Here is a 22,585-nt window from a genome sequence, read left to right as displayed (position 1 = left end):
TGAACCGAGTTTCCGTCCTGAGTTCAGAGTCAGAGATACCTGCTCCAATGGCAGGGAGGACAACGCCTTTAAAACCTCACCTTTCCGGTAATCTGAAACAGAATGTAACATTGTCTTCCTGTATTGTACACTGTGTGATATATACTGCCTGTAATGTACACTGTGTGATATACACTGGCTGTGATATACACTGTGTGATATACACTGTGTGATATACGCTGCCTGTAATGTACACTGTGTGATATATACTGCCTGTAATGTACACTGTGTGATATACACTGTGTGATATACGCTGCCTGTAATGTACACTGTGATATACAGTGTGTGATATACACTGCCTGTAATGTACACTATGTGATATACACTGTCTGTAATGTACACTGTGTGATACATACTGCCTGTCATGTACACTGTGATATAAACTGCCTGCAATGTACACTGTGTGATATACACTGTCTGTAATGTACACTGTGTGATATACACTGTGCGATATACACTGTCTGTAATGTACACTGTGTGATACACACTGTCTGTAATGTACACTGTGTGATATATACTGTCTGTAATGTACACTGTGTGATATACACTGTGTGATATACACTGCCTGTAATGTACACTGTGTGATATACACTGTCTGTAATGTACACTGTGTGATACATACTGCCTGTCATGTACACTGTGATATAAACTGCCTGCAATGTACACTGTGTGATATACACTGCCTGTGATATACACTGTGATATACACTGTGTGATATACATTGCCTGTAATGTACACGGTGTGATATACACTGCCTGTGATATACACTGTGATATACACTGTGTGATATACATTGCCTGTAATGTACACGGTGTGATATACACTGTGTGATTTACACTGCCTGTAATGTACACTGTGTGATATATACTGCCTGTGATATACATTGCCTGTATTGTACACTGTGTGATATACAGTTTGTAATGTACACAGTGTGACATACACTGTGTGATATACACTGCCTGTCATGTCCACTGTGTGATATACACTGTTATATACACTGCCTGTAATGTACACTGTGTGATATACACTGCCTGCAATGTACACTGTGATATACACTGCCTGTGATATACACTGTGTGATTTACACTGCATGTAATGTACACTGTATGATATACACTGCCTGTAATGTACACTGTGTGATATACACTGTGATATACACTGCCTGTAATGTACACTGTGTGATATACACTGCCTGCAATGTACACTGTGATATACACTGTGTGCTATACACTGCCTGTAATGTACACTGTGTGATATACACTGCCTGCAATGTACACTGTGTGATATACACTTGTGTGATATACACTGCCTGTAATGTGCACTGTAATGTACACTGTATGATATACACTGCCTGTAATGTACACTGAACAAAGAACAATACAGCACAGGAACAGGCCCTTCGGCCCTCCAAGCCCGTGCCACTCCCTGGTCCAAACTAGACCATTCTTTTGTATCCCTCCATTCCCACTCCGTTCATATGGCTATCTAGATAAGTCTTAAACATTCCCAGTGTGTCCGCCTCCACCACCTTGCCCGGCAGCGCATTCCAGGCCCCCACCTCCCTCTGTGTAAAATATGTCCTTCTGATATCTGTGTTAAACCTCCCCCCCTTCACCTTGAACCTATGACCCCTCGTGAACGTCACCACCGACCTGGGGAAAAGCTTCTCACCGTTCACCCTATCTATGCCTTTCATAATTTTATACACCTCTATTAAGTCTCCCCTCATCCTCCGTCTTTCCAGGGAGAACAACCCCAGTTTACCCAATCTCTCCTCATAACTAAGCCCCTCCATACCAGGCAACATCCTGGTAAACCTCCTCTGTACTCTCTCCAAAGCCTCCACGTCCTTCTGGTAGTGTGGCGACCAGAACTGGATGCAGTATTCCAAATGCGGCCGAACCAACTTTCTATACATCTGCAACATCAGACCCCAACTTTTATACTCTATGCCACGTCCTATAAAGGCAAGCATGCCATATGCCTTCTTCACCACCTTCTCCAACTGTGACGCCACCTTCAAGGATCTGTGGACTTCACACCCAGGTCCCTCTGCGTATCTACACCCTTTATGGTTCTGCCATTTATCGTACAGCTCCTCCCTACATTATTTCTACCAAAATGCATCACTTTGCATTTATCAGGATTGAACTCCATCTGCCATTTCTTTGCCCAAATTTCCAGCCTATCTATATCCTTCTGTAGCTTCTGACAATGCTCCTCACTATCTGCAAGTCCTGCCAATTTTGTGTCGTCCGCAAACTTACTGATCACCCCAGTTACACCTTCTTCCAGATTGTTTATATAAATCACAAACAGCAGAGGTCTCAATACAGAGCCCTGCGGAACACCACTAGTCACAGGCCTCCAGCCGGAAAAGGACCCTTCCACTACCACCCTCTGTCTTCTGTGACCAAGCCAGTTCTCCACCCATCTAGCCACCTCCCCCTTTATCCCATGAGATCCAACCTTTTTCACCAGCCTACTTTGTCAAATGCTTTACTAAAGTCCATATAGACGACATCCACAGCCCTTCCCTCGTCAACCATTCTGGTCACTTCTTCAAAAAACTCCACCAGGTTAGTGAGGCATGACCTCCCTCTCACAAAACCATGCTGACTATCGTTAATGAGTTTATTCCTTTCTAAATGCGCATACATCCTATCTCTAAGAATCTTCTCCAACAACTTCCCCACCATGGACGTCAAGCTCACCGGCCTATAATTACCCGGGTTATCCTTCCTACCCTTCTTAAATAACGGGACTACATTAGCTATCCTCCAATCCTCTGGGACCTCACCTGCGTCCAGTGACGAGACAAAGAGTGGCGTCAGAGGCCCAGCGATTTCATCTCGTCTCCCTGAGCAGCCTTGGATAGATTCCATCAGGCCCTGGGGATTTGTCAGTCTTTATATTCTCTAACAAACCTAACACTTCCTCCCTTGTAATGGAGATTTTCTCCAACGGTTCAACACTCCCCTCCGAGACACTCCCAGTCAACACATCCCTCTCCTTTGTGAATACCGACGCAAAGTATTCATTTAGGATCTCCCCTACTTCTTTGGGCTCCAAGCATAATTCCCCACTTTTGTCCCTGAGAGGTCCGATTTTTTCCCTGACAACTCTTTTGTTCCTAACGTATGAATAAAATGCCTTGGGATTATCCTTAATCCTGTCTGCCAAGGACATTTCGTGACCCCTTTTTGCCCTTCTAATTCCCCGTTTGAGTTCTTTCCTACTTTCTTTGTACTCCTCCAGAGCTCCCTCCGTTTTTAGCTGCCTGGACCTAACATACGCCTCTCTTTTCTTTTTGACCAGTCCCTCAATTTCCCTGGTTACCCACGGTTCTCGAACCCTACCCTTCCTATCCTTCTTTTTTACAGGCACATGCCTGTCCTGTAGCCCTAACAACTGTTCCTTAAAAGACTCCCACATGCCAGATGTGGATTTACCCTCAAACAGCCTCTCCCAATCAAGAGCTGCCAATTTCTGCCTAATCCCACTAAAGTTAGCCTTCCCCCAATCCAACACCTTACCCTTGGGACACCACTCATCCTTTTCCATCACTATCCTAAAGCTAACAGAATTGTGGTCACTATTTGCCACATGTTCCCCTACCGAAACTTTGAAGACCTGACCGGGCTCATTCCCCAGTACTAGGTCCAGTATAGCCCCCTCTCTAGTCGGGCTATCTACATATTGTTCCAAAAAACCCTCCTGTACGCATTTTACAAATTCCTCCCCATTCAGAGTCCCAGCTCTCAGCGATTTCCAGTCTATATCAGGGAAATTGAAGTCTCCCACGACAACAACCCTATTTTTCCTGCACCTATCCAGTATCTCCTGACATATCCGTTCTTCCACTTCCCTTGGGCTGTTGGGGGGCCTGTAGTATACCCCCAACATAGTGACTGCGCCCTTCCTGTGTATATCACTGTATGATATACACTGTGTGATATACACTGCCTGCAATGTACATTGTGATATACACTGTGTGCTATACACTGCCTGTAATACAGTGATATACACTGCATGTGATATACACTGTGTGATTTACACTGCCTCTAATGTACACTGTGTGATATACACTGCCTGTAATGTACACTGCCTGCAATGTACACTGTGATATACACTGCCTGTAATGTACACTGTGATATACACTGCCTGTAATGTACACTGTGTGATATACACTGCCTGTAATGTACACTGTGATATACACTGCCTGTAATGTACACTGTGTGATATACAGTGTGATATATACTGCCTGTAATTTACACTGTGATATACACTGCCTGTATTTTTCACTGTGTGATATACACTGTCTGTAAGGTACACTGTGTGATATACATTGCCTTAATGTACACTGTGTGATACAGACTGCCTGTAATGTACACTGTGTGATCTACATTGCCTGTATTGTACACTGGGTGATATACACTGCCTGTATTGTACACTGTCTGTAATGTACACCGTGTGACATACACCACCTGTAATGTACACTGTGTGATACACACTGCCTGTAATGTACACTGTGTGATATACACTGTGTGATATACACTGTCTGTATTGTACACTGCATGATATACACTGTCTGTAATGTACACTGTGTGGCATACAATGCCTGTAATGTACACTGTGTGATACACACTGCCTGTAATGTACACTGTGATATACACTGTGTGATATACACTGCCAGTAATGAACACTGTGTGATATACACTGCCTATAATGTACACTGTGATATACACTGTGTGATATACACTACCTCTATTGTACACTGTGTGATATACACTGCCTATAATATCTACTCAGTGTAATATACACTTCCTGTAATATAGACTGTGGTATATATCCTTTCTGTAACATACACTATGATTTATCCTACCTGTGATATACTCAGTGTGATATACACTTCCTGTAATATACACATGGTGTGATATATCCTTCCAGTAATATACATTCAGTGTGATATGCACTTCTCGTAATATGCAGTTATATACTTCCTGTAATGTATCCTACCTGAGATATACTCCGTGTGATATACTCAGTGTGATATATCCTTCCCGTAATATACACAGTGTGTTATATCCTTCCTGTAATATGCACTGTGATATATCCTTCCCGTAATATACACGCAGTGTGATATATCCTTCCTGTAATATACATTGTGTGTTATATCCTTCCAGTAATATGCACTCAGTGTGATATCGTCTTCCCTGATCATATGTGGACAGAGCAGGGCAATAGAACTGATTGGACAGCTCAATATACAACCTGGCAGAGCACAATGGGCTGAATGGCCTCACCCTGTGCTGGAAGAGTTTACAATGAGGGCACAATTGATGAAAGGAGTGAGTTACCTCGGGAGGCCCTGCTGCAATTATCTCCCTCCCCGCTAAGCCCACTGCACTTGGATTAGCGCAATGCCACGGAAGGGCAGCTAGTGAGTTGAATGAGTCGGAGCAAAACAACGGAACTCATGGGTTTCGAGAGCCAGTTACTCGGGGTGCCTTTTGGAGCAAGAACATGGTGGGCACGGTATCTGGGGCGGAGGGCTAACGTTCTGGGGCTCAGCGCTTTAATTCAGCAGGGTTAGAAAATTAAAACAAGAGTCGTTTACCTTGACTGAAAATAAAAGTTTATTGGGGCTCTTTGTTGCAGACAGCGCCTGCGTCCTCGTCATGTGAGCAGTTGTGTTCCCCAATCGGCCCATGCCGGCACCGCAGCAGATTTCTCTCCTTCCCCCCACACTTCACGTCATCCAGTAGAATCCGCAGGTTGCCCCCCGCCCCGAACTCCGCCTTCCTGGCAGCCCTGAGCGCCCCCGGGTAGCCCAGCTGACGGCACACCACCGCCGCCGCTTTGGAGTTCCACGAGTCGTCACACACTGTGCCCCACTCCCCGCCAACGTAGACCTCCACCCTCCCTGCTCCTGGCCGCTCCCTCTTCCCGGCCAGCCGCACCGCCCCGTCCCTCAGCTTGATGCGCTTCCTCTTGCCCGGCTTCGACCCTTGACCCTTGCGCCCACTGGTCGCCGAGCCCCGGTTGCCCTTCTTCTTGCTGCCCAGCGGCCGGCCCTCTTTCGGCCGGGCTCCGTCGGCCTTGGTTGGCGGTTTTGGCAGAGCCGTCTGCGGCTGTTGGCGCTTGGGTGGCGGCGTGGTCTTGATGGGGCGTGATACCCGGTTCCCCACCGTGCTCGGGACCTCCCAGTGCCAGCTCAAAGTGGATGTCCGCGGGGCAGCGGTCGTATGCCGAGCTTTCTCTTTCTGAACCCCTTGACCCCTTACGACCTTTGGCCTCTGCGTTGGAGCCCTGGTTGGCTTGGGTCTGACAGTGGTCGGGGCAACTGTCGCGGTCTCAGATTCCAAGATGAGTTCTGCGGAGTCAAATGGAGTGGATTCAGGTTAATTTCCACTAATTTCACTCCCGTAACCTCTGGATCATTACACTTCACCCAATGCCACACCTCTCAGTGTACACAGGCAGTGTAACCCTCTCCACAAGCTACATTCATGCAGGCCGTGATAAATTGACCCTAGTATCAGGGGGATGAGCAGAGTAAATATGTGGGGTTGTGAGAATAGGGCCTGGGTGGGATTGTGGTCGGTGCAGACTCGATGGGCCGAATGGCCTCCTTCTGCACTGTAGGATTCTATGATTCCATGCATTGGGATACAGTGATAATAGAAAATATAGACAAAACATACCATTCAAAGAGTACAGAGGGGAGATGGAAAGGAGAGGGTGCAGAATATAGTGTTACAGTCATAGCTAGGGTGTAAGGTGTAAATGTGACAATGCAGCTAAAGTTTATTTATTAGTGTCACAAGTGAGGCTGACATTCACAGTGCAATGAAGTTACTGTGAAAATCCCCTAGTTGCCACATTCCGGCACCTGTTCGGGTAACACTGAGGGAGAATTAAGCATGGCCAATTCACCTGACCAGCGTATCTTTCAGACTGTGGGAAGAAACTGGAGCACCCGGAGGAAACCCACGCAGACACGGTGAGAACGTGCAGACTCCGCACAGACAGTGACCCAAGCCGGGAATTGAACCCGGGTCCCTGGTATTGTGAGGCAGCAGTGCTAACCAGTGTGCCGACCTGGCAAAGCACGGCAGTGCAAAGCGTGACAGTGTAAAGCGTGACAGTGTAAAGCGTGACAGTGTAAAGCGATACAGTGCAAAGCGTGACAGTGTAAAGCGATACAGTGCAAAGCGTGACAGTGTAAAGCGATACAGTGCAAAGCGGGACAGTGTAAAGCGATACAGTGCAAAGCGTGACAGTGTAAAGCGATACAGTGCAAAGCGTGACAGTGTAAAGCGATACAGTGCAAAGCGGGACAGTGTAAAGCGATACAGTGCAAAGCGTGACAGTGTAAAGCGATACAGTGCAAAGCGTGACAGTGTAAAGCGATACAGTGCAAAGCGTGACAGTGTAAAGCGATACAGTGCAAAGCGTGACAGTGTAAAGCGATACAGTGCAAAGCGGGACAGTGTAAAGCGATACAGTGCAAAGCGGGACAGTGTAAAGCGATACAGTGCAAAGCATGACAGTGTAAAGCGTGACAGTGTAAAGCGGGACAGTGTAAAGCGATACAGTGCAAAGCGGGACAGTGTAAAGCGATACAGTGCAAAGCGTGACAGTGTAAAGCGTGACAGTGTAAAGCGGGACAGTGTAAAGCGATACAGTGCAAAGCGGGACAGTGTAAAGCGCGACAGTGTAATGCGCGACAGTGTAAAGCGTGACAGTGTAATGCGCGACAGTGTAAAGCGTGACAGTGTAATGCGCGACAGTGTAAAGCGATACAGTGCAAAGCGGGACAGTGTAAAGCGCGACAGTGCAAAGCGGGACAGTGCAAAGCGATACAGTGCAAAGCGGGACAGTGTAAAGCGCGACAGTGCTAAGCGATACAGTGCAAAGCGGGGCAGTGTAAAGTGATACAGTGCAAAGCGGGACAGTGTAAAGCGATACAGTGCAAAGCGGGACAGTGTAAAGCGATACAGTGCAAAGCGGGACAGTGTAAAGCGATACAGTGCAAAGCGTGACAGTGTAAAGCGTGACAGTGTAAAGCGGGACAGTGTAAAGCGATACAGTGCAAAGCGGGACAGTGTAAAGCGATACAGTGCAAAGCGTGACAGTGTAAAGCGTGACAGTGTAAAGCGATACAGTGCAAAGCGGGACAGTGTAAAGCGTGAAAGTGTAAAGCGTGACAGTGTAAAGCGATACAGTGCAAAGCGTGACAGTGTAAAGCGTGACAGTGTAAAGCGATACAGTGCAAAGCGTGACAGTGTAAAGCGCGACAGTGTAAAGCGTGACAGTGTAAAGCGATACAGTGCAAAGCGTGACAGTGTAAAGCGTGACAGTGTAAAGCGATACAGTGCAAAGCGTGACAGTGTAAAGCGCGACAGTGTAATGCGCGACAGTGTAAAGCGTGACAGTGTAATGCGCGACAGTGTAAAGCGATACAGTGCAAAGCGGGACAGTGTAAAGCGCGACAGTGTAAAGCGTGACAGTGTAAAGCGCGACAGTGTAAAGCGATACAGTGCAAAGCGGGACAGTGTAAAGCGCGACAGTGCAAAGCGGGACAGTGCAAAGCGATACAGTGCAAAGCGGGACAGTGTAAAGCGCGACAGTGCTAAGCGATACAGTGCAAAGCGGGGCAGTGTAAAGTGATACAGTGCAAAGCGATACAGTGCAAAGTGGGACAGTGCAAAGCGCGACAGTGCAAAGCGCGACAGTGCAAAGTGCGACAGTGTAATGCGCGACAGTGTAAAGCGGCATAGTGCAAAGCGGGACAGTGTAAAGCGCGACAGTGTAAAGCGGGACAGTGCAAAGTGCGACAGTGTAATGCGCGACAGTGTAAAGCGGCATAGTGCAAAGCGGGACAGTGCAAAGTGCGACAGTGTAAAGCGCGACAGTGTAAAGCGCGACAGTGCAAAGCGCGACAGTGCAAAGTGCGACAGTGTAATGCGCGACAGTGTAAAGCGGCATAGTGCAAAGCGGGACAGTGTAATGCGCGACAGTGTTAAGCGGCATAGTGCAAAGCGGGACAGTGTAAAGCGATACAGTGCAAAGCGCGACAGTGTAAAGTGCGACAGTATAAAGCGAGACAGTGTAAAGCGCGACAGTGCACAGCGATACAGTGCAAAGCGGGACAGTGTAAAGCGATACAGTGCAAAGTGCGATAGTGCAAAGCGGGACAGTGCAAAGTGCGACAGTGCAAAGCACGACAGTGCAAAGCGATACAGTGCAAAGCGGGACAGTGTAAAGCGCGACAGTGCAAAGCGATACAGTGCAAAGCGGGACAGTGTAAAGCGATACAGTGCAAAGCGATACAGTGCAAAGCGGGACAGTGTAAAGCGCGACAGTGCAAAGCGCGACAGTATAAAGCGCGACAGTGCAAAGTGCGACAGTATAAAGCGATACAGTGCAAAGCGGGACAGTGCAAAGTGGGACAGTGTAATGCGCGACAGTGCAAAGTGCGACAGTATAAAGCAGGAGAGTGCAAAGCGGGACAGTGCAAAGCACGACAGTGCAAAGCGATACAGTGCAAAGCGCGACAGTGTAAAGTGGGATAGTGCAAAGCGTGACAGTGTAATGCGCGACAGTGTAAAGCGTGACAGTGTAAAGCGCGACAGTGTAAAGCGATACAGTGCAAAGCGGGACAGTGTAAAGCGCGACAGTGCAAAGCGGGACAGTGCAAAGCGATACAGTGCAAAGCGGGACAGTGTAAAGCGCGACAGTGTAAAGTGATACAGTGCAAAGCGATACAGTGCAAAGCGGGACAGTGCAAAGCGGGACAGTGCAAAGCGCGACAGTGCAAAGCGCGACAGTGTAATGCGCGACAGTGTAAAGCGGCATAGTGCAAAGCGGGACAGTGCAAAGCGGGACAGTGCAAAGCGGGACAGTGCAAAGCGCGACAGTGCAAAGCGCGACAGTGCAAAGTGCGACAGTGTAATGCGCGACAGTGTAAAGCGGCATAGTGCAAAGCGGGACAGTGTAATGCGCGACAGTGTTAAGCGGCATAGTGCAAAGCGGGACAGTGTAAAGCGATACAGTGCAAAGCGCGACAGTGTAAAGTGCGACAGTATAAAGCGAGACAGTGTAAAGCGCGACAGTGCACAGCGATACAGTGCAAAGCGGGACAGTGTAAAGCGATACAGTGCAAAGTGCGATAGTGCAAAGCGGGACAGTGCAAAGCGCGACAGTGTAAAGCGCGACAGTGCAAAGCGATACAGTGCAAATTGGGACAGTGTAAAGCGATACAGTGCAAAGCGGGACAGTGTAAAGCGCGACAGTGCAAAGCGATACAGTGCAAAGCGGGATAGTGTAAAGCGCGACAGTGCAAAGTGCGACAGTATAAAGCGATACAGTGCAAAGCGCGACAGTGTAAAGTGGGATAGTGCAAAGCGGGACAGTGCAAAGCGCGACAGTGCAAAGCGATACAGTGCAAAGCGCGACAGTGTAAAGTGTGATAGTGCAAAGCGGGACAGTGCAAAGCGCGACAGTGCAAAGCGCGACAGTGCAAAGCGATACAGTGCAAAGCGGGACCGTGTAAAGCGCGACAGTGCAAAGCGATACAGTGCAAAGCGGGACAGTGTAAAGCGATACAGTGCAAAGCGGGACAGTGTAAAGCGCGACAGTGCTAAGCGATACAGTGCAAAGCGGGACAGTGTAAAGTGATACAGTGCAAAGCGATACAGTGCAAAGCGGGACAGTGCAAAGCGCGACAGTGCAAAGTGCGACAGTGTAATGCGCGACAGTGAAAAGCGGCATAGTGCAAAGCGGGACAGTGTAAAGCGCGACAGTGTAAAGCGGGACAGTGCAAAGTGCGACAGTGTAATGCGCGACAGTGTAAAGCGGCATAGTGCAAAGCGGGACAGTGTAAAGCGCGACAGTGTAAAGCGCGACAGTGCAAAGTGCGACAGTGCAAAGTGCGACAGTGTAATGCGCGACAGTGTAAAGCGGCATAGTGCAAAGCAGGACAGTGCAAAGCGCGACAGTGCAAAGCAGGACAGTGCAAAGCGATACAGTGGAAAGCGGGACAGCGCAAAGCGGGACAGCGCAAAGAGGGACAGTGGAATGCGCGACAGTGGAAAGCGGGACAGTGCAAAGCGGGACAGTGTAAAGCGCGACAGTGTAAAGCGGGACAGTGCAAAGCGGGACAGCGCAAAGTGGGACAGTGTAAAGCGCGACAGTGCAAAGCGATACAGTGCAAAGCGCGACAGTGTAAAGCGATACAGTGCAAAGCGCGACAGTGCAAAGCGAGACAGTGCAAAGCGTGACAGTGCAAAGCGCGACAGTGTAAAGCAAAACAGTGTAAAGCACGACAGTGTAAAGCGATACAGTGCAAAGCACGACAGTGTAAAGCGCGACAGTGCAAAGCGCGACAGTGTAAAGCGAAACAGTGTAAAGCGCGACAGTGTAAAGCGATACAGTGCAAAGCGCGACAGTGTAAAGCGCGACAGTGCAAAGCGCGACAGTGCAAAGCGCAACAGTGTAAAGTGATACAGTGCAAAGCGCGACAGTGTAAAGCGATACAGTGCAAAGCGCGACAGTGCAAAGCGCGACAGTGTAAAGCGTGACAGTGTAAAGCGTGACAGTGCAAAGCGATACAGTGCCAAGCGCGACAGTGTAAAGCGCGGCAGTGCAAAGTGCGACAGTGTAAAGCGCGACAGTGTAAAGCGCGACAGTGTAAAGCGCGACGGTGCAAAGCGAGACAGTGTAAAGCGTGACAGTGCAAAGCGCGACAGTGCAAAGCGCAACAGTGTAAAGTGATACAGTGCAAAGCGCGAGAGTGCAAAGCGCGACAGTGTAAAGCGTGACAGTGTAAAGCGTGACAGTGCAAAGCGATACAGTGCCAAGCGCGACAGTGTAAAGCGCGGCAGTGCAAAGTGCGACAGTGCAAAGCGCGACAGTGTAAAGCGCGACAGTGTAAAGCGCGACGGTGCAAAGCGATACAGTGCAAAGTGGGACAATGCAAAGCGCGACAGTGCAAAGCGGGACAGTGCAAAGCAGGACAGTGCAAAGTGCGACAGTGTAAAGCGCGACAGTGTAAAGCGATACAGTGTAAAGTGCGACAGTGCAAAGCGTGACAGTGTAAAGTGCGACAGTGCAAAGCGATACAGTGCAAAGTGGGACAATGCAAAGCGCGACAGTGCAAAGCGGGACAGTGCAAAGCAGGACAGTGCAAAGTGCGACAGTGTAAAGCGCGACAGTGTAAAGCGATACAGTGTAAAGTGCGACAGTGCAAAGCGTGACAGTGTAAAGTGCGACAGTGCAAAGCGAGACAGTGTAAAGTGCGACAGTGTAAAGCGCGACAGTGTAAAGTGCGACAGTGTAAAGTGCGACAGTGCAAAGCGCGACAGTGTAAAGCGCGACAGTGTAAAGCGAGACAGTGTAAAGCGATACAGTGTAAAGTGCGACAGTGCAAAGCAAGACAGTGTAAAGCGATACAGTGTAAAGCGCGACAGTGTAAAGCGCGACAGTGTAAAGTGCGACAGTGCAAAGTGAGACAGTGTAAAGCGAGACAGTGTAAAATGCGACAGTGTAAAGCGCGACAGTGCAAAGCGCGACAGTGGAAAGCGGGACAGTGCAAAGCGGGACAGTGTAAAGTGCGACAGTGCAAAGCGGGACAGTATAAAGCGAGACAGTGTAAAGTGCGACAGCGCAAAGCGGGACAGTATAAAGCGGGACAGTGCAAAGCTCGACAGTGCAAAGCGCGACTGTGGAAAGCGGGACAGTGCAAAGCGGGACAGTGTAAAGCGCGACAGTGTAAAGCGGGACAGTGCAAAGCGGGACAGTGCAAAGCGGGACAGTGCAAAGCGGGACAGTGCAAAGCGATACAGTGGAAAGCGGGACAGCGCAAAGCGGGACAGCGCAAAGCGGGACAGTGTAAAGCGCGACAGTGCAAAGCGATACAGTGCAAAGCGGGACAGTGCAAAGCGAGACAGTGTAAAGTGCGACAGCGCAAAGCGAGACAGTGTAAAGTGCGACAGTGTAAAGCGCGACAGTGTAAAGTGCGACAGTGCAAAGCGCGACAGTGTAAAGCGCGACAGTGTAAAGTGCGACAGTGTAAAGCGCGACAGTGCAAAGCGCGACAGTGTAAAGCGCGACAGTGTAAAGTGCGACAGTGTAAAGCGCGACAGTGTAAAGTGCAACAGTGCAAAGCGAGACAGTGTAAGCGATACAGTGTAACGTGCGACAGTGTAAAGTGCGACAGTGTAAAACGCGACAGTGTAAAGCGCGACAGTGCAAAGCGGGACAGTGTAAAGCGATACAGTGTAAAGTGCGACAGTGTAAAGCGAGACAGTGTAAAGTGCGACAGTGTAAAGTGCAACAGTGCAAAGCGAGACAGTGTAAAGCGATACAGTGTAAAGTGCGACAGTGTAAAGTGCGACAGTGTAAAACGCGACAGGGTAAAGCGCGACAGTGCAACGTGGGACAGTGTAAAGCGCGACAGTGCAAAGCGATACAGTGTAAAGTGCGACAGTGGAAAGCGAGACAGTGTAAAGCGCGACAGTGCAAAGCGATACAGTGTAAAGTGCGACAGTGTAAAGCGAGACAGTGTAAAGTGCGACAGTGTAATGTGCGACAGTGTAAAACGCGACAGTGTAAAGCGCGACAGTGCAAAGCGGGACCGTGTAAAGCGCGACAGTGCAAAGCGATACAGTGTAAATTGCGACAGTGTAAAGCGAGACAGTGTAAAGCGCGACAGTGTAAATTGCGACAGTGTAAAGCGAGACAGTGTAAAGCGCGACAGTGCAAAGCGCGACAGTGCAAAGCGCGACAGTGCAAAGCGGGACAGTGTAAAGTGCGACAGTGTAAAGCGCGACAGTGGAAAGCGCGACAGTGCAAAGCGCGACAGTGTAAAGCGCGACAGCGTAAAGCGTGACAGTGCAAAGCGGGACAGTGTAAAGAGCGACAGTGCAAAGCGAGACAGTGTAAAGCGCGGCAGTGCAAAGCGCGACAGTGTAAAGTGCGACAGTGCAAAGCGGGACAGTGTAAAGTGCGACAGTGCAAAGAGCGACAGTGCAAAGCGCGACAGTGTAAAGCGCGACAGTGGAAAGCGCGACAGTGTAAAGCGCGACAGTGCAAAGCGGGACAGTGTAAAGAGCGACAGTGCAAAGCGAGACAGTGTAAAGCGCGATAGTGCAAAGCGGGACAGTGTAAAGTGCGACAGTGCAAAGCGGGACAGTGAAAAGTGCGACAGTGTAAAGCGTGACAGTGTAAAGCGCGACAGTGGAAAGCGAGACAGTGCAAAGCGCGACAGTGCAAAGCGAGACAGTGGAAAGCGAGACAGTGCAAAGCGGGACAGTGCAAAGCGAGACAGTGCAAAGCGCGACAGTGTAATGCGCGACAGTGCAAAGCGCGACAGTGCAAAGCGCGACAGTGTAAAGCGCGACAGTGCAAAGCGCGACAGTGCAAAGCGCGACGGTGCAAAGCGTGACAGTGTAAAGCGCGACAGTGCAAAGCGCGACAGTGCAAAGCGAAACAGTGTAAAGCGCGACAGTGTAAAGCGATACAATGCAAAGCGCGACAGTGTAAAGCGATACAGTGCAAAGCGCGACAGTGTAAAGCGCGACAGTGCAAAGCGCGACAGTGCAAAGCGAAACAGTGTAAAGCGCGACAGTGTAAAGCGATACAGTGCAAAGCGCGACAGTGCAAAGCGCAACAGTGTAAAGCGATACAATGCAAAGCGCGACAGTGTAAAGCGATACAGTGCAAAGCGCGAGAGTGCAAAGCGCGACAGTGCAAAGCGCGACAGTGTAAAGCGTGACAGTGTAAAGCGCGACGGTGCAAAGCGAGACAGTGCAAAGCGCGACAGTGCAAAGCGCAACAGTGTAAAGTGATACAGTGCAAAGCGCGACTGTGCAAAGCGCGACAGTGTAAAGCGTGACAGTGTAAAGCGTGACAGTGCAAAGCGATACAGTGCCAAACGCGACAGTGTAAAGCGCGGCAGTGCAAAGTGCGACAGTGTCAAGCGCGACAGTGTAAAGCGCGACAGTGTAAAGCGTGACAGTGTAAAGCGCGACGGTGTAAAGCGCGATGGTGCAAAGCGCGACAGTGTAAAGCGCGACAGTGCAAAGCGCGACGGTGTAAAGCGCGACAGTGTAAAGCGCGACAGTGTAAAGCGCGACAGTGTAAAGCGCGACGGTGCAAAGCGCGACAGTGTAAAGCGCGACAGTGTAAAGCGTGACAGTGTAAAGCGCGACAGTGTAAAGCGCGACGGTGCAAAGCGCGACAGTGTAAAGCGCGACAGTGTAAAGCGTGACAGTGTAAAGCGCGACAGTGTAAAGCGCGACAGTGCAAAGCGCGACAGTGTAAAGCGCGACAGTGTAAAGCGCGACAGTGTAAAGCGCGACAGTGTAAAGCGTGACAGTGTAAAGCGCGACGGTGCAAAGCGCGACAGTGTAAAGCGTGACAGTGCAAAGCGCGACAGTGTAAAGCGCGATGGTGCAAAGCGCGACAGTGTAAAGCGTGACAGTGTAAAGCGGGACAGTGTAAAGCGGGACAGTGTAAAGCGCGACGGTGCAAAGCGCGACAGTGTAAAGCGGGACAGTGTAAAGCGCGACGGTGCAAAGCGCGACAGTGTAAAGCGATACAGTGCAAAGCGATACAGTGTAAAGTGCGACAGTGTAAAGCGCGACAGTGTAAAGCGCGACAGTGTAAAGCGTGACAGTGTAAAGCGTGACAGTGCAAAGCGTGACAGTGCAAAGCGCGACAGTGCAAAATGGGACAATGCAAAGCGCGACAGTGCAAAGCGGGACAGTGCAAAGCAGGACAGTGCAAAGTGCGACAGTGTAAAGCGCGACAGTGTAAAGCGCGACAGTGTAAAGCGTGACAGTGTAAAGCGCGACAGTGTAAAGCGCGACAGTGTAAAGCGTGACAGTGTAAAGCGTGACAGTGCAAAGCGCGACAGTGCAAAATGGGACAATGCAAAGCGCGACAGTGCAAAGCAGGACAGTGCAAAGTGCGACAGTGTAAAGCGCGACAGTGTAAAGCGATACAGTGTAAAGTGCGACAGTGCAAAGTGAGACAGTGTAAAGTGCGACAGTGCAAAGCGAGACAGTGTAAAGTGCGACAGTGTAAAGCGCGACAGTGTAAAGTGCGACAGTGTAAAGTGCGACAGTGCAAAGCGCGACAGTGTAAAGCGCGACAGTGTAAAGCGAGACAGTGTAAAGCGATACAGTGTAAAGTGCGACAGTGCAAAGCAAGACAGTGTAAAGCGATACAGTGTAAAGCGCGACAGTGTAAAGCGCGACAGTGTAAAGTGCGACAGTGCAAAGTGAGACAGTGTAAAGCGAGACAGTGTAAAATGCGACAGTGTAAAGCGCGACAGTATAAAGCGAGACAGTGTAAAGTGCGACAGTGCAAAGCGCGACTGTGGAAAGCGGGACAGTGCAAAGCGGGACAGTGTAAAGCGCGACAGTGTAAAGCGATACAGTGTAAATTGCGACAGTGTAAAGCGCGACAGTGCAAAGCGTGACAGTGTAAAGCGTGACAGTGCAAAGCGATACAGTGTAAATTGCGACAGTGTAAAGCGCGACAGTGCAAAGCGTGACAGTGTAAAGCGTGACAGTGCAAAGCGATACAGTGTAAATTGCGACAGTGTAAAGCGTGACAGTGCAAAGCGATACAGTGCCAAACGCGACAGTGTAAAGCGCGGCAGTGCAAAGTGCGACAGTGTCAAGCGCGACAGTGTAAAGCGCGACAGTGTAAAGCGTGACAGTGTAAAGCGTGACAGTGCAAAGCGATACAGTGCAAAGCGCGACAGTGTAAAGCGCGACGGTGCAAAGCGAGACAGTGTAAAGCGTGACAGTGCAAAGCGATACAGTGCAAAGTGGGACAATGCAAGGCGCGACAGTGCAAAGCGAGACAGTGCAAAGCAGGACAGTGTAAAGCGCGACAGTGCAAAGCGCGACGGTGTAAAGTGCGACAGTGTAAAGCGCGACAGTGTAAAGCGAGACAGTGTAAAGCGCGACAGTGTAAAGCGCGACAGTGTTAAGTGCGACAGTGTAAGGTGCGACAGTGTAAAACGCGACAGTGTAAAGCGCGACAGTGCAAAGCGGGACAGTGTAAAGTGCGACAGTGTAAGGTGCGACAGTGTAAAACGCGACAGTGTAAAGCGCGACAGTGCAAAGCGGGACAGTGCAAAGCGCGACAGTGCAAAGCGATACAGTGTAAAGCGCGACAGTGCAAAGCGATACAGTGCAAAGCGGGACAGTGCAAAGCGGGACAGTGCAAAGCGATACAGTGGAAAGCGGGACAGCGCAAAGCGGGACAGTGTAAAGCGCGACAGTCCAAAGCGGGACAGTGCAAAGAGCGACAGTGCAAAGCGGGACAGTGCAAAGCGATACAGTGGAAAGCGGGACAGCGCAAAGCGGGACAGTGTAATGCACGACAGTGGAAAGCGGGACAGTGCAAAGCGGGACAGTGTAAAGCGCGACAGTGTAAAGCGGGACAGTGCAAAGCGGGACAGTGCAAAGCGGGACAGTGCAAAGCAATACAGTGGAAAGCGGGACAGCGCAAAGCGGGACAGCGCAAAGCGGGACAGTGTAAAGCGCGACAGTGCAAAGCAATACAGTGCAAAGCGGGACAGTGCAAAGCGGGACAGTGCAAAGCGGGACAGCGCAAAGCGGGACAGTGTAAAGCGCGACAGTGCAAAGCGATTCAGTGCAAAGCGGGACAGTGTAAAGCGCGACAGTGCAAAGCGCGACAGTGCAAAGCGCGACAGTGCAAAGCGCGACAGTGCAAAGCGCGACAGTGTAAAGCGATACAGTGCAAAGCGCGACAGTGTAAAGCGATACAGTGCAAAGCGCGACAGTGCAAAGTGCGACAGTGTAAAGCGTGACAGTGTAAAGCGTGACAGTGCAAAGCGATACAGTGCAAAGCGCGACAGTGTAAAGCGCGGCAGTGCAAAGTGCGACAGTGTAAAGCGCGACAGTGAAAAGCGCGACCGTGTAAAGCGCGACGGTGCAAAGCGAGACAGTGTAAAGCGTGACAGTGCAAAGCGATACAGTGCAAAGTGGGACAATGCAAGGCGCGACAGTGCAAAGCGGGACAGTGCAAAGCAGGACAGTGTAAAGCGCGACAGTGCAAAGCGCGACAGTGTAAAGCGCGACAGTGTAAAGCGCAACAGTGTAAAGCGAGACAGTGTAAAGCGCGACAGTGTAAAGCGCGACAGTGCAAAGCGGGACAGTGTAAAGTGCGACAGTGTAAGGTGCGACAGTGCAAAGCGATACAGTGCAAAGTGGGACAATGCAAGGCGCGACAGTGCAAAGCGGGACAGTGCAAAGCAGGACAGTGTAAAGCGCGACAGTGCAAAGCGCGACAGTGTAAAGCGCGACAGTGTAAAGCGATACAGTGTAAAGCGCGACAGTGCAAAGCGCGACAGTGTAAAGTGCGACAGTGTAAAGCGATACAGTGTAAAGCGCGACAGTGCAAAGCGGGACAGTGCAAAGCGCGACAGTGTAAAGCGCGACAGTGTATAGCGAGACAGTGTAAAGTGCGACAGTGCAAAGCGAGACAGTGTAAAGCGATACAGTGTAAAGTGCGACAGTGCAAAGCGAGACAGTGTAAAGTGCGACAGCGCAAAGCGAGACAGTGTAAAGCGCGACAGTGTAAAGTGCGACAGTGTAAAGTGCGACAGTGTAAAGCGCGACAGTGTAAAGCGCGACAGTGTATAGTGCGACAGTGTAAAGCGCGACAGTGCAAAGCGCGACAGTGTAAAGCGCGACAGTGTAAAGTGTGACAGTGTAAAGCGCGACAGTGTAAAGTGCGACAGTGCAAAGCGAGACAGTGTAAAGCGATACAGTGTAAAGTGCGACAGTGTAAAGCGAGACAGTGTAAAGTGCGACAGTGTAAAGTGCGACAGTGCAAAGCGAGACAGTGTAAAGCGATACAGTGTAAAGTGCGACAGTGTAAAGTGCGACAGTGTAAAACGCGACAGTGTAAAGCGCGACAGTGCAACGTGGGACAGTGTAAAGCGCGACAGTGCAAAGCGATACAGTGTACAGTGCGACAGTGTAAAGCGAGACAGTGTAAAGCGAGACAGTGGAAAGCGATACAGTGTAAAGTGCGACAGTGTAAAGCGAGACAGTGTAAAGTGCGACAGTGTAATGTGCGACAGTGTAAAACGCGACAGTGTAAAGCGCGACAGTGCAAAGCGGGACAGTGTAAAGCGCGACAGTGCAAAGCGATACAGTGTAAAGTGCGACAGTGTAAAGCGAGACAGTGTAAAGCGCGACAGTGTAAAGCGCGACAGTGCAAAGCGGGACAGTGTAAAGCGCGACAGTGCAAAGCGCGACAGTGCAAAGCGCGACAGTGTAAAGTGCGACAGTGTAAAGCGCGACAGTGCAAAGCGCGACAGTGTAAAGCGCGACAGTGTAAAGCGCGACAGTGCAAAGCGCGACAGTGCAAAGCGCGACAGTGCAAAGCGCGACAGTGTAAAGCGCGACAGTGCAAAGCGCGACAGTGTAAAGTGCGACAGTGCAAAGTGGGACAGTGTAAAGTGCGACAGTGCAAAGAGCGACAGTGCAAAGCGCGACAGTGTAAAGCGCGACAGTGGAAAGCGCGACAGTGTAAAGCGCGACAGTGCAAAGCGGGACAGTGTAAAGAGCGACAGTGCAAAGCGAGACAGTGTAAAGCGCGACAGTGCAAAGCGGGACAGTGTAAAGTGCGACAGTGCAAAGCAGGACAGTGAAAAGTGCGACAGTGTAAAGCGCGACAGTGTAAAGCGCGACAGCGGAAAGCGAGACAGTGCAAAGCGCGACAGTGCAAAGCGAGACAGTGGAAAGCGAGACAGTGCAAAGCGCGACAGTGCAAAGCGCGACAGTGCAAAGCGCGACGGTGCAAAGCACGACGGTGCAAAGCGTGACAGTGTAAAGCGATACAGTGCAAAGCGCGACAGTGTAAAGCGCGACAGTGCAAAGCGCGACAGTGCAAAGCGAAACAGTGTAAAGCGCGACAGTGTAAAGCGATACAGTGCAAAGCGCAACAGTGTAAAGCGCGACAGTGCAAAGCGCGACAGTGCAAAGCGCAACAGTGTAAAGCGATACAATGCAAAGCGCGACAGTGTAAAGCGATACAGTGCAAAGCGCGACAGTGCAAAGCGCGACAGTGTAAAGCGTGACAGTGAAAAGCGTGACAGTGCAAAGCGATACAGTGCAAAGCGCGACAGTGTAAAGCGCGGCGGTGCAAAGCGAGACAGTGTAAAGCGTGACAGTGCAAAGCGATACAGTGCAAAGTGGGACAATGCAAGGCGCGACAGTGCAAAGCGAGACAGTGCAAAGCAGGACAGTGTAAAGCGCGACAGTGCAAAGCGCGACGGTGTAAAGTGCGACAGTGTAAAGCGCGACAGTGTAAAGCGAGACAGTGTAAAGCGCGACAGTGTAAAGCGCGACAGTGTAAAGCGCGACAGTGTAAAGTGCGACAGTGTAAAGCGCGACAGTGCAAAGCGAGACAGTGTAAAGCGATACAGTGCGAAGCGCGACAGTGTAAAGCGCGATGGTGCAAAGCGAGACAGTGTAAAGCGTGACAGTGCAAAGCGATACAGTGCAAAGTGGGACAATGCAAGGCGCGACAGTGCAAAGCGGGACAGTGCAAAGCAGGACAGTGTAAAGCGCGACAGTGCAAAGCGCGACGGTGTAAAGCGCGACAGTGCAAAGCAGGACAGTGTAAAGCGCGACAGTGCAAAGCGCGACGGTGTAAAGCGCGACAGTGTAAAGCGCGACAGTGTAAAGCGAGACAGTGTAAAGTGCGACAGTGCAAAGCGAGACAGTGTAAAGCGATACAGTGTAAAGTGCGACAGTGTAAAGTGCGACAGTGTAAAGTGCGACAGTGCAAAGCGCGACAGTGTAAAGTGCGACAGTGTAAAGTGCGACAGTGTAAAGCGAGACAGTGTAAAGCACGACAGTGCAAAGCGAGACAGTGCAAAGCGCGACAGTGTAAAGTGCGACAGTGCAAAGCAAGACTGTGTAAAGCGCGACAGTGTAAAGCGAGACAGTGTAAAGCGAGACAGTGTAAAGCGCGACAGTGTAAAGCGCGACAGTGCAAAGCGGGACAGTGGAAAGTGCGACAGTGCAAAGCGGGACAGTGAAAAGTGCGACAGTGTAAAGCGCGACAGTGTAAAGCGCGACAGTGGAAAGCGCGACAGTGCAAAGCGCGACAGTGCAAAGCGAGACAGTGTAAAGCGAGACAGTGCAAAGCGGGACAGTGCAAAGCGAGACAGTGCAAAGCGCGACAGTGTAAAGTGCGACAGTGCAAAGCGCGACAGTGTAAAGCGCGACAGTGGAAAGCGCGACAGTGTAAAGTGCGACAGTGCAAAGCGAGACAGTGTAAAGCGCGACAGTGGAAAGCGCGACAGTGTAAAGTGCGACAGTGCAAAGCGAGACAGTGTAAAGCGCGACAGTGGAAAGCGCGACAGTGTAAAGTGCGACAGTGCAAAGCGCGACAGTGCAAAGCGCGACAGTGTAAAGTGCGACAGTGCAAAGCGATACAGTGCAAAGCGCGACAGTGTAAAGCGCGACAGTGCAAAGCGCGACAGTGCAAAGCGCAACAGTGTAAAGCGATACAATGCAAAGCGCGACAGTGTAAAGCGATACAGTGCAAAGCGCGACAGTGCAAAGCGCGACAGTGTAAAGCGTGACAGTGTAAAGCGTGACAGTGCAAAGCGATACAGTGCAAAGCGCGACAGTGTAAAGCGCGACGGTGCAAAGCGAGACAGTGTAAAGCGTGACAGTGCAAAGCGATACAGTGCAAAGTGGGACAATGCAAGGCGCGACAGTGCAAAGCGGGACAGTGCAAAGCAGGACAGTGTAAAGCGCGACAGTGCAAAGCGCGACGGTGTAAAGCGCGACAGTGTAAAGCGCGACAGTGTAAAGCGAGACAGTGTAAAGCGCGACAGTGTAAAGCGGGACAGTGTAAAGTGCGACAGTGTAAGGTGCGACAGTGTAAAACGCGACAGTGTAAAGCGCGACAGTGCAAAGCGGGACAGTGTAAAGTGCGACAGTGTAAGGTGCGACAGTGTAAAACGTGACAGTGTAAAGCGCGACAGTGCAAAGCGGGACAGTGTAAAGCGTGACAGTGCAAAGCAATACAGTGTAAAGTGCGACAGTGTAAAGCGCGACAGTGCAAAGCGCGACAGTGTAAAGCGAGACAGTGTAAAGTGCGACAGTGCAAAGCGAGACAGTGTAAAGCGATACAGTGTAAAGTGCGACAGTGTAAAGTGCGACAGTGTAAAACGCGACAGTGTAAAGCGCGACAGTGCAAAGTGGGACAGTGTAAAGCGTGACAGTACAAAGCGATACAGTGTAAAGTGCGACAGTGCAAAGCGCGACAGTGTAAAGTGCGACAGGGCAAAGCGCGACAGTGTAAAGTGCGACAGTGTAAAGCGCGACAGTGTAAAGCGAGACAGTGTAAAGCGCGACAGTGCAAAGCGAGACAGTGCAAAGCGCGACAGTGTAAAGTGCGACAGTGCAAAGCGAGACAGTGTAAAGCGCGACAGTGTAAAGCGAGACAGTGTAAAGCGAGACAGTGTAAAG

General features: G+C 50.4%; 1 protein-coding gene across 1 annotated transcript in view; it reads right to left on the bottom strand.

Moving 5' to 3' along the window:
• Positions 1–5,661: 5,661 nt before the first annotated feature.
• The window catches only part of LOC144511504 (HHIP-like protein 1), a gene marked incomplete at its 5' end in the record, with an annotated part of 50,301 nt that continues 33,377 nt past the window's right edge, over positions 5,662–22,585 (bottom strand). The window contains one exon of the mRNA XM_078241889.1: positions 5,662–6,414. Within this exon, the coding sequence (XP_078098015.1) occupies positions 5,678–6,414 (737 nt within the window). The remainder of the gene's footprint in view (positions 6,415–22,585) is intronic.

Source organism: Mustelus asterias, chromosome 24, assembly GCF_964213995.1.
Source record: "Mustelus asterias chromosome 24, sMusAst1.hap1.1, whole genome shotgun sequence".
Lineage (NCBI taxonomy): Eukaryota > Metazoa > Chordata > Chondrichthyes > Carcharhiniformes > Triakidae > Mustelus > Mustelus asterias.
The sequence above is the reverse complement of the archived record's forward strand: the minus strand, read 5'-3'. Positions and strand labels throughout refer to the sequence as shown.